This window comes from Sinocyclocheilus anshuiensis, unplaced genomic scaffold, assembly GCF_001515605.1.
Source record: "Sinocyclocheilus anshuiensis isolate Anshui unplaced genomic scaffold, SAMN03320099.WGS_v1.1 scaffold609, whole genome shotgun sequence".
Classification (NCBI taxonomy): domain Eukaryota; kingdom Metazoa; phylum Chordata; class Actinopteri; order Cypriniformes; family Cyprinidae; genus Sinocyclocheilus; species Sinocyclocheilus anshuiensis.
The window spans coordinates 1,496,623-1,508,377 of record NW_015541011.1 but is presented as its reverse complement, the minus strand read 5'-3'; the positions used below and the strand labels follow the sequence as shown (position 1 = coordinate 1,508,377).

The 11,755-nt window shown below is 37.6% G+C and overlaps 1 protein-coding gene and 1 pseudogene across 1 annotated transcript in view; one reads left to right on the top strand and one right to left on the bottom strand.

Moving 5' to 3' along the window:
• The window catches only part of LOC107690393 (uncharacterized), a 2,151-nt gene extending 774 nt beyond the window's left edge, over positions 1-1,377 (bottom strand). The window contains exon 1 of the mRNA XM_016488726.1: positions 788-1,377. Coding sequence (XP_016344212.1) covers positions 788-1,024 — 237 coding nt within the window. The 5' untranslated portion in view covers positions 1,025-1,377. The remainder of the gene's footprint in view (positions 1-787) is intronic.
• The window catches only part of LOC107690394 (lysM and putative peptidoglycan-binding domain-containing protein 4 pseudogene), a 7,018-nt pseudogene extending 4,271 nt beyond the window's left edge, over positions 1-2,747 (top strand).
• The last annotated feature ends 9,008 nt before the right edge of the window (positions 2,748-11,755 follow it).

The following is an 11,755-nucleotide window of genomic DNA, read 5'->3' as shown; positions in this document are numbered from 1 at the left end:
CAATACAAAAGGGGAAGTGCCCTGCCTTATTGCATAACAAATTAAGAAATGGGAATGCAAGCTGCAATACTGCCCATCTTCTCAACACACCCATAACAATTCGTATAACAGAGAAAGCTGAAGGAGTGGGACGCGATTCGCGGAATAGCCCACGTTCCTCAACACATCTCACAACCTAACACCGATACAATGGGAAAGCCGCTGTTGTACTGGGAAAACTACGAATTGAAATTAGTGACTGATCCCCACTACATAACAAAATTGTAGTAGAAGAAAAAATACTTTTCAAGTTGCAAATGACAACATAAACTGAAAACAACGTTCAACTGCGGCAGTAAGGGCTTTTCTTATTAGCAAAAGCTAACAGTAAATCACTTGGACTCATTGGACTCAGGGCTTCGGCTTGCCTTTCTTGGCTTCGATAATTTCCCTGAGGTCCTGTCTCTGCCTTGGGCGAGGTCGCTGCCCAGCGCCCCGACTCCTCGGAGGCGGGGCTCTCGCAGCTACGCTCGCCTTCTGACTCTGCCGCCAGCTGGGCCCGGCGGCAGGCTCAGCTTCAGGTGGTTGATCGAAAGGACGCCGCCTACGGCGAGGGATGTAGTGCTCAAACGCCGCTGACTTAACCTTCGCCTCCCTGAACTTACGGACTACTGTCTCAACAGCAGCTCCGAAAAAGGCGAAACGCGAAACCGGGGCATCAAGGAGAAAAGACCTGTCCTTCTCCTTTAGCCCCGACAGGGTAAATGCCTCTCCCCTCTCCGTGACAATGAGTGCCGCAAGAGAGCGGAGGAGCCAGCACCTCCCCCCCACCCCGCTCATCAGCGTCCTTTAGAAGATCCGCCTGGTAAGCCTGCAATACAGAGATAGTATGCAGGGTACCGCCCGCCTGCCCAGCCGCCGCGTATGCCTTGCCCACGAGCCTAGATGTAAACTGGCACGGCTTCGAAGGCAAGGTAGGAGCCCTCCACGAAGATGCCTGGGGAGCAGCGAGATAACCTGCAAGGGATTCCTCCATCTGAGGCATCTTTGTGTACCCGCTGTCTTCCAACCCCTTCACTTTAGCGTAGTTTGACTTGTTATGGGGAAAGACGCGGGCAGAAAAAGGATTCCTCCATGACCTCAACAGCTCGCTGTGAAGCTCAGGGAGGAATGGAAGGCTCGGGGGGCGGAGCGTTTATGACCTGCTAGGAAGCGCTCATCCAGATGGCTACTAGACGCGCGTTCCTGCATCTCCGCCGACCAGTCCAGGATTAGGCTGGCGGTGGCGCGGGTCATGACGTCCAAGAGTTCCCCATACGCGGGTGACGAGGAGGAGGCGGTTTGTGATGTAGCCTCTGCCTCAACTCCTGTCACATCTATCTCTTCGGAGCTAGACCGGCCGAGTAACATGCTCTCTGCCGGATCGGAATATAATATTTATGCAATTATATAGTATTTAACATAATTATAATACTAAACATATATTTATATATAACTATATTAATATATAAAAATGCTAAATAAATTGACTTCCTGTGTATATATTATCTAATTTAATCTAATTATATATAAAAGAGTATATTGACTGAAGATGCATGATTATATATCTTCCTGCCAAACAAATGATAGTGAGGACAGAATTAAATGCAGGATTTTATCTAAGGCAAACGAACCAAACAAAGACTCTTTGCTCCAATAAATCAAGAATGTTTTATTCTCGTGTGTCGCTGCTTTTTTTCTGACTTGGTGGCTGATTAGTGGGAGGACGATTTGAGGAGAAAAAAAATGCAAAAACCAAAATGCCTTATCGTTTATTTTAAGCATCTCCTTTTGAAGCAGATCCTTCAGCAGCCTTGAACGTCATAACAGGAGTGACAGCCGTTATCGCCCACCACTGCAGAGAATGCACAGATGCTAAAAGTGCTGTGATTAAATTTCTTTCAGGCCTTAGACCAAGATCAAGAATTAAAAGGTTCGCGAGCAACAGAGCTGGCGACCGAGGATTGGGATAGGGAGAGACCCGTCCCAAGCTCGTCAGCCAGATCTAACTGCGAGCCACATGAGTGCAGACGGCGCTCTGCCTTGGCAGCAGCGGGTCCAGCACCACGAGGCGCAGATGCTTGGCTTCCGTCCTCTGTAAACAGAGCTAAGCGGGAGCGCAGCTGTTTCACTGTGAAACGATCACAGTGGGCACAGCCGGCTCCCTCGTGAGCCGACCGTGCATGCTGTGCCCCCAGACACACCACACATAGCTCATGAGAATCGTTAGGTGTGATGTACCTTTCACATGGTGGGACACATCTTTTAAAACTGTGCTCACTCATGCTTTACCTTTCTTCTTTTCTTTTTTTTTGTCACACAAGCACACACAAACAAATGGCTGAAGACAAGAAGCTGATGACGTGTGCTACAGGTGCCCTTTTATACTCTTGGTCGCACCAGTAACACGTCATAGGCCAATGTCAAGTTCACTGTCGTGTTTCCACATGTGCTGTTCCGATTCGCATGAACGGTATACGAGTGGAGCGATTGAGCGGAGCGAACACGAATAGAGCCGGATAATACGCAGAGCGTCACACCACGTGAAAGTGAAACCTGAGCGGTGAACTAATTTTCGGCAGCCGAAATTTCGGTGCATCTCTAAGTATTGGCGACATCAGAAATGGATATTATATAATAGATGCTTTTTTTGAACATTTTAGCAATTTAAAAATATTAAAAAAGGATTTTTTTACACAGCACCCCTGCTCTCGACAGACGGCACCCCGGTTGGGAAACACTGCTCTAGGGGACCCAGTGCGAGTTCCCATTCGATAGGGAACCCACATTATTCAAAATTTGTGTTCCACAGAAAAAGAAAGTCATATAAATATGGAGAAACATGAGGGTGGGTAAATGATAACATAAGTTTTTGGGTGAACTATCATTTTAATTTCATTTGCGTAGTGAAGGTACATAATGAGACAATTTAACAAATGAGATTATGAGTTTGCATTACAAACTGAGTGTTGCATCTGCTTATACTCCACACTCAGACTGCTGAAACTGTTGTTATTGGTTTCATGGGTGCTATTATTTAACTGAATTATGAAATGGTTATAACTATTTTTCTTTGTGGAGAAAAAAAGTCATTATGAAACAGCTTTTCTCATAAAACTGATCATATGTGTTGTGGTCCTGTCTTTGTATATCAAAGCTTGGTGAAATTAATTCAATTTTACAGAAAAATGCAAAGAAGGAAACGAAGAAAAAAAATCAAAAGGTTTGATGTTTTGCAACTTTATACCTGTTTGTCTGAATGGTATTTTGTGTTAACTCACATTTCTATCCATTTCTTTGTTTTGATTTTGCTGCCAAATAGTTGATTCAATGTGCCAGCAGTGCCAAATAATTGACTTGTATTAAATAACTGTTTGTTCAGTCATTTGAAGTGCAATAAAGACATATTTCACAGGAAGTGCTAAACTCATGTGCAGATGGACACATTCTGACCTTTGGATATTAAAAGATATCTTTTGAGTTGTAGTACTGTTTTTTTTTCTTACATATGTGCAGGGGTGTGAAGTAACGAATTACAAATACTCACGTTACAGTAATTAAGTAGTTTTTATCAGTAATTGTACTTTTTTGAGTAGTTTAAAAATTGTGTATTTTTACTTTTACTTGAGTACATTTTAAGTGATGTATCGGTACTTTTACTCCGCTATTTTCCTCCGTTTGTGGTCGTTACATGCTTATTTTAATTTAATTTTTATCCATCAACGTGATTGGATCGAGAGTAATAGGTCTATAGGTCAATAGTGGATGCTGCTGATTCACCGAGACCGCCGAGGCTCGGCAAAGAGACGTGTGTGTGTGCATGTGTGTGTGTGCGTGCGTGTGTGTGTGGGGGTTTTCCTTTGAACAAGTTTCCCCAGAGATACTTCGCTATTTAATGCATTTTTCCTTACAAATTGTATTATCAGCATAACAATTCGAGTAAATGTGTAAAAGGTATGGCATGAATTTGCCATCCTTCTAGAACAATGGGCATTTATGTTAAAATTGTAACATAAATTATCAAGTTTAGTTATTTTTATTTCTTTATTGCAAAACGCTCAAACTGGCACCGTTTCGGAGAGAAATGGGCTCTCATTTTAACCCATATCATGGTGTGTGATGCTGAACTATGAGTTTCTAATGGTGTTTGTATTTGCACTGTTCTCTTTATGATTTAAATGGGGATGATTGTACTGAGAATAACTTTAATCTTTTCTTCAACTGAATACTGTTTCCGTGCTGTTTTGATGTATTTTAAAGAGTTGGCAGTCAAAATTAAAACTGCTGGATGATAGATACTCTTCATTCTTTATGACAAATAAGATAATGTGAATTACAGAATGTACGTTTTTAAAATGTATCAATTGCGGTGTACAGCGTTTATTATGAGGGGGTAGAATCCACAGCTCAGTACTCACTACTCATGAGTACTTTTAAATAGGCTACTCTTTTACTCTTACTCAAGTAGTTTTTTGGACAAGTACTTTTACTCTACTCACACTACATTTTTTGGAAGGTAATGGTACTTTTACTTGAGTATATTTTTTCAGTACTCTTTCCACCACTGCATATGTGTATTGCATTGGAATGGCCAGTGAGTGAATACATTAAAACTCCTTTTCATACAAAAAGAATAGGGGAAAATGTATGGTATTGGGTTCTAATGGTCTGTAATTCAACAGTGCAGCTCTTCAGTAATTGACCAATAAAAAACAATTTAAAAGGCTTTCTGCTTTCTGAGTAATGTCCTATGTAGTTGCCCAGGGTCAGGGTTGTAAACAGAGGAAAACCTGGACCCATGTTGATTTTTAATCATTATTCTCTATGAAAAGGCACATATTTAGGAACTGTGTTATAAAAGCAGCCTTTAATGTTTCATGTAAAGTATCTTTCGGATTTTTAATGTTTAAGTTCTATATAATAGTAAACTCTACAAACCCTATATACCCCTTTTTTTCAACTTTTCAGTTATTTCTTATCATCGACACCATCTGGCAAACAGCACTAATGTTGGTGAATTTAGGAAAAGCAGTACAAAGGGCTAATGTAAGTACCATTATTTGCAGAGTTATGACATTGACCAGTAGGGGTACATATTTACATTTTATTCTGTGGATAATAATGTTGTAGTGAAACAAGAAGCTTTATGAGAGGAATCACAGACAGTTTTTTGTGACAGGTAGGATTCATTTTAGAGCATTACACATTTGTTTCTATGGTATTCGTAAATGGTGACGGACTGAAGTAAAACTCTCAACATGATCAGTCAATCAAATACTGTATGTTAATATAAGAATGCACAATACGAACACTAACAAGCATTGAATCTGCTAACAAGCGCAATATTTGTTTTTTAGTATTTTTTTTTTAACTTGAAGTTTTACTTATTTTAGAGGAACTAGCTTTCAAACAAACTTTGTCAGTTTTAGAACTTACCTAAAAGGGAATACCAAGAAATTGTCTCTGCCCACAAACTTGCAGCCAATTTTCCGTCCTATACCATGCATTTCCAATCTTTTATGCACTCCAATTCCAAGTCTTCATTGTCCTATTTATTATTATTATTATTATTATTACTATTTTTCTTTCAGTTTTAGTTATTGTAGTTATTATAGTACTTCAAGTAAACTAAATCAAAAAGAGAAATGTTGCTTTGGTAACTAGCTGAAATAAAATATGTTCCAGTTAGCAATTGTTTTATTTTTAAGTAACGAACATGTATATTTTTAATGATTTTAATTGTAGTTAACTATAATAACCATTTGTTTGTTTGTTTTTGGTCTAGATCAATTTCTTGCTCAAGAAATTCATATAAATAGAAGACTTCAAGCAGGTGATATCAAATATGAAATAAATACTAAAAATATTGGATTCATATTTTAACTTGTTTAAATGTATAATGTCCATAGTGAAACAGTCAACATGGGTTTGAATTTATTGAGTTAAAAATCTTTAGAAAACTTTAAAGAGAAAATAAAAAAGATATTGTTAGCGTTTGTTCAACAGCTGCTTAGACTCAGTCCCATTTGATATAGCAACCTGAAAGCGTCGTCTCACAGACTCAGCTCACAGAAACATGCGCTGCTGTGATCCTGCTCCAGGCCCCACAGCTTTGGCCCCGTGCCTTCTCTCCGTCTGTGTCTCAGCGAGAGGACCACCCCTTTCTTTGTCTGCAAACCCAAACCGCAGTTATTACACAAACCTTAACGCTCCCAGAGCAAGTTCTGATGTGATCTGTGTGATAACGCTTTTTGCTTTCTGCATGATCCAAGATTTAGGAACATTATCTCAAATTTTGAATGTTGGTAAGACAGTACACAGACAGACATGTTAGCACAGATTGGAAAGGCTGAGCACCTCCCTTAGTGTGTATCCAGAGGGTTTTGCAAACTATAAATCTATTAAGAACATGCACACACCTTTAAAAAAAATAAAGGTTCTTTACTGGCATCGATGGTTCCAGGAAGAACCTTTAACATCCATGGAATCTTTCCACACTCTTAAAAACAGAGATTCTTCATTTGGCATTGATGGCTCCTTGAAGAATCTTTATCATCCATGGAAACCTTCCATTGCACAAAAGGGTCTTTATAGTGGAAAAAGCTTCTTTAGATTATTATAATGTTCTAGAAGAAAAAAAAAAAAGGTTCAGAACAATTTGCTGAATAGTTCTTTGCGAAACGTAAAATGGTTCTTCTATGGAATTGCTATGAAACCATAGCAATCCTTTTGAAACCATTCTAAATGTCTAGAATATTTGATTATATATATATTCACATCACTATGAGAGGAATCTTGTTTTGAAGGGTCCGAAATGGGAGCAAGTAGCCATTTGTGTGTGTTGTGTGTTTGTAGAGAAGTGCTTTGTTTTCTTAGGCTCAAGCTTGTGTACTTGTGGGACAAATCAGTCAATCTGAAGCATCTGTGCTGAGCAAAAAAAAGAGTAAGGATATTCGGGCACTGCGGCTTTAAAGACTTTCCTCACTTGTGCGGTTGGCAGAATGCCATGTGGCCACAAAACAGCCCTAATCATTTTTCAAAGGAGCTTTCAACACTCATCTCCCTGGCAGTTTTGCCCCAAACTCATTCATCTGCATGTATATATCATAAACATATGGTTTTATGAACGAAATCCACCAGAGGGCAGTCTAATCCTAAAGTTGCAGAAAAAAAAATGAAAGCATTCCATGTAGAAGATTGTTATTTACAATACGCCTTACAGGTATTGCTTTCATTTGTCCCTTGAAACTTTCTTGCACATAGCAATTTCAGGCTTGGTTTATGGGAATGCATGGGCATAGGTTGTATAAACATATACACACATACATATGTATTATTTTAAGCACCCAAAGCTCAAGGTGCATATATTGTAGCTTTAATCCAGGTGCTGATTTATTGTAACTTACTATATGTGTGTTTGATAAGCACGGTTACTGTGGGCCCTGGAGAGAATAGGGGTTTTTCTTCTCCCAAGGGGATTGAGCAGACACAGGGTAATTTGTAGTGAGATTTCCAGCAGGGTTTGTTTTGCAGGTGGCTGAGTGCACAGGGTGTGGTGAAGAATGAGAGAAGCAATTTACTGTCTGAAGGCTGTGAATATGAGCATTGTTGCACAGCAGCAGGTTAGGTCGTGAGGCGATGGGCTTCGAGATCAGGGGCGATTTGATAGCAGGAAAGGGGTGAGAGAGACTAATCAAGAGGGTGATGCTTTGAGGTATCTCTAAGATTTGCAAATAATAATAAAAAAATACTGAAACAGTCTTGAAATGATGTGTGACTGAACATGGATGATCACTTGACTTTTCATGTATTTTTTTTATTATGTTTGAGATTCGTGATATTCTTTAGAGTGATTTGATTTTTAATTGTAATACTTCACCTAAAAATAAAACATGTCATCTTTTACTCACTCTCAAATTGATTTGAACCTGTAGGCAGAGCTGGGTAGTAACTGATCTCATGTCTTCTGGATTACGTAATCAGATTCCAAAAATTAAGTACTTGTAATTAGATTTAATTACATATTAAAATACGGTAACACTTTACAATAAGGTCCCATTAGTTAGTGTTAGTTCATGTATTAACTAACATGAACAAACAATTAACAGTACATTTATTACAGTATTTATTCATCTTTGTTAATGTTAGTTAATGAAAATACAGTTGTTCAGTGTTAGTTCATGTTAATTCTCAGTGCATTAACTAATGTTAACAAGCACAACTTTTAATTTTAATAATTCATTAGTAAATGTTGCAATTAGCATGAACTAAGATTAATAAATGCTGTAGAAGTATTGTTCATTCTTATTTCATGTTAACTAAACTAGTTAACTAATGTTAACTCATGAACCTTATTGTAAAGTGTTACCTAAAATACTCATAATCAGACTACAGTTACTATTACATATTATTCACACAATAGCAATAAATTATTAATAATTTATTGCGTCTCCCTAATTCCTCTTTTTCATTTTTTAAATGTTCCTTTCTAAAATAGCCTCATAAAATAACTCAGAAAGTCTTCCAGTTGTGTGGACCTTCACACAAAGACAGGTTACTATAGGTGGCTACACAGCATTTGACCACATGGATTTACACATTGCATCAACTACTGATGAACACATTCATTTGTATTTGAAATATCACTCAGATCATGTATTACTTTATCATGCATTACTTTGTCTTTGGCAGGTTATTTGTCTTTCAAACACATTAAAATGCACTCACGTTATTTCTTACTTACATGTAATGCAGGCATTCCCAAACCTTTTTGTCAGCTGAACATCTTTCACCTAATATATTTACTTTAAGTGCCCCTGAGATTTTAAAATAAATATTTTAATAATTAAGTATCACATTTGCATGTTCACAGTTCTCTGATGTTGGTTAATGATGACATGACATGCAGGTACACAAATGAAATATTTGTATATGATATTATATTATATTACATTATATTATATATATTTTAGTAAGTGTATATAATCTCTGAGGCTTTGGTGCTGATTCAAATAGCAGTTCAACTCTTTAATTCCCCTGCCAAAAGTCTCCTATGGCTTAGGTCATACAAGAGGAAAGAGAACTGTAAGAAAACACACATGGATCAAGGGAGAAATAGGGTAGTTTGATTTCTTTAGCGAATATGCATTCTTGCCAATATTTTCCATCTTTTTCTCTTCTAACTGCCAGTAATAGAATGGTGCATCGCAATATGTCTGAATAAAAATAACTGAATAAGCTTTAAAATGCAATAAGTAAGGTGTGAAGAGAAGAAAACCACAGCAAAGCTTGCAGTCGCGTGTGTGTGGTCAGACATGTGTTATTCTTTGGGTGATTTTTGCTGTGATGGTGAGCATCTTCTTCCCAGTGTCTCCTGGGAATTTTTTATGGAAAATCAGCAGAAGACACAGCTGGCAGAAGAATGTGATGTGCTGTCAGTCATGTCCTGGCTCCTGTGTGGGTGGGAGTTTTTCTTACTCCCCCACTGTGGGAACCAATGGCATGGCACCTGTTTTACATTCCACCAAGAGGCCTTGGGTTCTGGAAAGCTGGGGCTGATTCCAGCGAAAGCTGCTCAGGCATGGCATATGGAATAATGCGGTATAATTCTGTGCAGCAAATTTCTTTGCAATCTTGTCTCCTGTGTATTATTTGTGACAAATGCAGACAATGCTCTGGTTAAAAACAATTATAATTATTAACAGTTAGTTTTACATTTTTTACACAGTTTTTTAGTTATAATTATTATCTTTTGACGTACATATTCATTCAATTTAGCCAATCTTTTGTCAGATTCATTCAAATAAAATCATATTTTAGTACATCTTACTCAGACTAATTTTAGTCTTTGAAAATAGCATTTTCTTAAATAAAAAATTAACAATTATTATTATTATTATTATTATTATTATTATTATCATTACATTAAACCCACGCACATTACACAAATTTTACTCTGACTAATTTTAGCCTATGAAAATAACATTTTAATGTAAGTACAAAATGTACTATTTTTATTACTACTACTTTTATTATTATTATTATTATTCAAATATTATTGAAACACAATATATTATGAAAAATATTATAATGAGTACACTAAGACAATCAATTAATACAATTTTGTGAAATTTTGTGAATATTCTATAGTTATTATTATTATTATTATTATTTGAAACATAATGAATTTTTTCTAACGGTCAGTGTAATCAGTAATTTTATTGTTGGGTTTAAAGCAGTGGTCTCAAACTCAATTCCTGGAGGGCCACAGCTCTGCAGAGTTTAGCGCCAGTTGTTATTTTTGTTTTCTTTGCACACAAAAAGTAGTTTTGTAATTTCATAACATTACGGTTGAACCACTGATATCACATGGACTATTTTAAAGATGTCCTTACTACCTTTCTAGGCCTTGAACGTGTCAGTTGCTTTGCTGTCTATGCAGTGTCAGAAAGCTCTCAGATTTCATCAAAAAATATCTTAATTTGTGTTCTGAAGATGAACGAAGGTCTTACGGGTATGGAACGACATGAGGGTGATTAATCAATGACAGAATTTTCAGTTTTGGGTGAACTAACCCTTTAATATACAGAAATACCTATAATATAAATCATTCACAGGTTTATTCTCAAACTAGCCTGATGCATTAGCTTTATCAAAAGCATGAATTTAGGACAGGACTATCTGTCATTCTGATCAATGGCAGACTACGAAATGATTAAAAAAACTTTTCTTACTGTTGTTTTTGCAATTCCATTTGGTTTGTGTTGCAGAATCACCTTTAAATTTTAATTCTTTTAAAACTCAAAATAAAACAGAAGTCACTAAGTACTGACCTGAGTTCAGCGTTGTGGCCGTAGCGTCCCTCCACCAATGAGGGGCATGTGGAGGACGGGGTGAGGGTGTTTTCAGCACACACTGAGGCAGAGTCTTTCAAAAGAGTTACTGACATCTGGCTCAACTACAACAAATCACAACAGAGAAATCAGTCATTATACACAGAACATAAACACACACCTTCACACAAACATTTCTGTAGGTTTCTGCAGCAATAGTAAAAACTCTTCTTATGTTTTCAGAAAACATAAGTTTGAACGTTTTTAAAGGGTTAGTTCACCCAAAAATGAAAACAGCCCATGAATTACTCACCCTCAAGGCATCCTAGGTGTATATGACTTTCTTCTTTCAGACGAATCCAGTCGGAGTTGTTTAAAAAATTGTCTTTGATCTTCCAAGCTGTTTAATGGCAGTCAGTGGGTGTTGCAGTGCATCAGTCCAAAAGCAGTGAAATAAAGTGCATCCATTCATAATAAAAAGTGCCTCACACGTCTCGGGGGGTGAACAAAGGCCTCCTGTAGCGAATTGATGCATTTCTGTAAGAAAAATAACCATATTTAAAACTTAATAATCAATTTAATCTAGTTTGCGCTCACTGTTGTACACGGAAGCAGCTCCGGGCGGATGACGTATGAGGTCGACTGTTGGCGCAAGCTAGATTAAAGTGATTATTGCGTTTTGAATATGGATATTTTCCTTACAAAAACGCATCGATTCACTACAGGAGGCCTTTGTTCACCCCCCGGAGCCATGTGAGGCACTTTTTATTATGGATGGATGCGCTTTATTTCACTTCTTTTGGACTGATGAACTGCAACACCCGCTGACTGCCATTAAACAGCTTGGAAAATCAAAGTCAATTTTTAATATAACTCCGACTGGATTCGTCTGAAAGAAGGAAGTC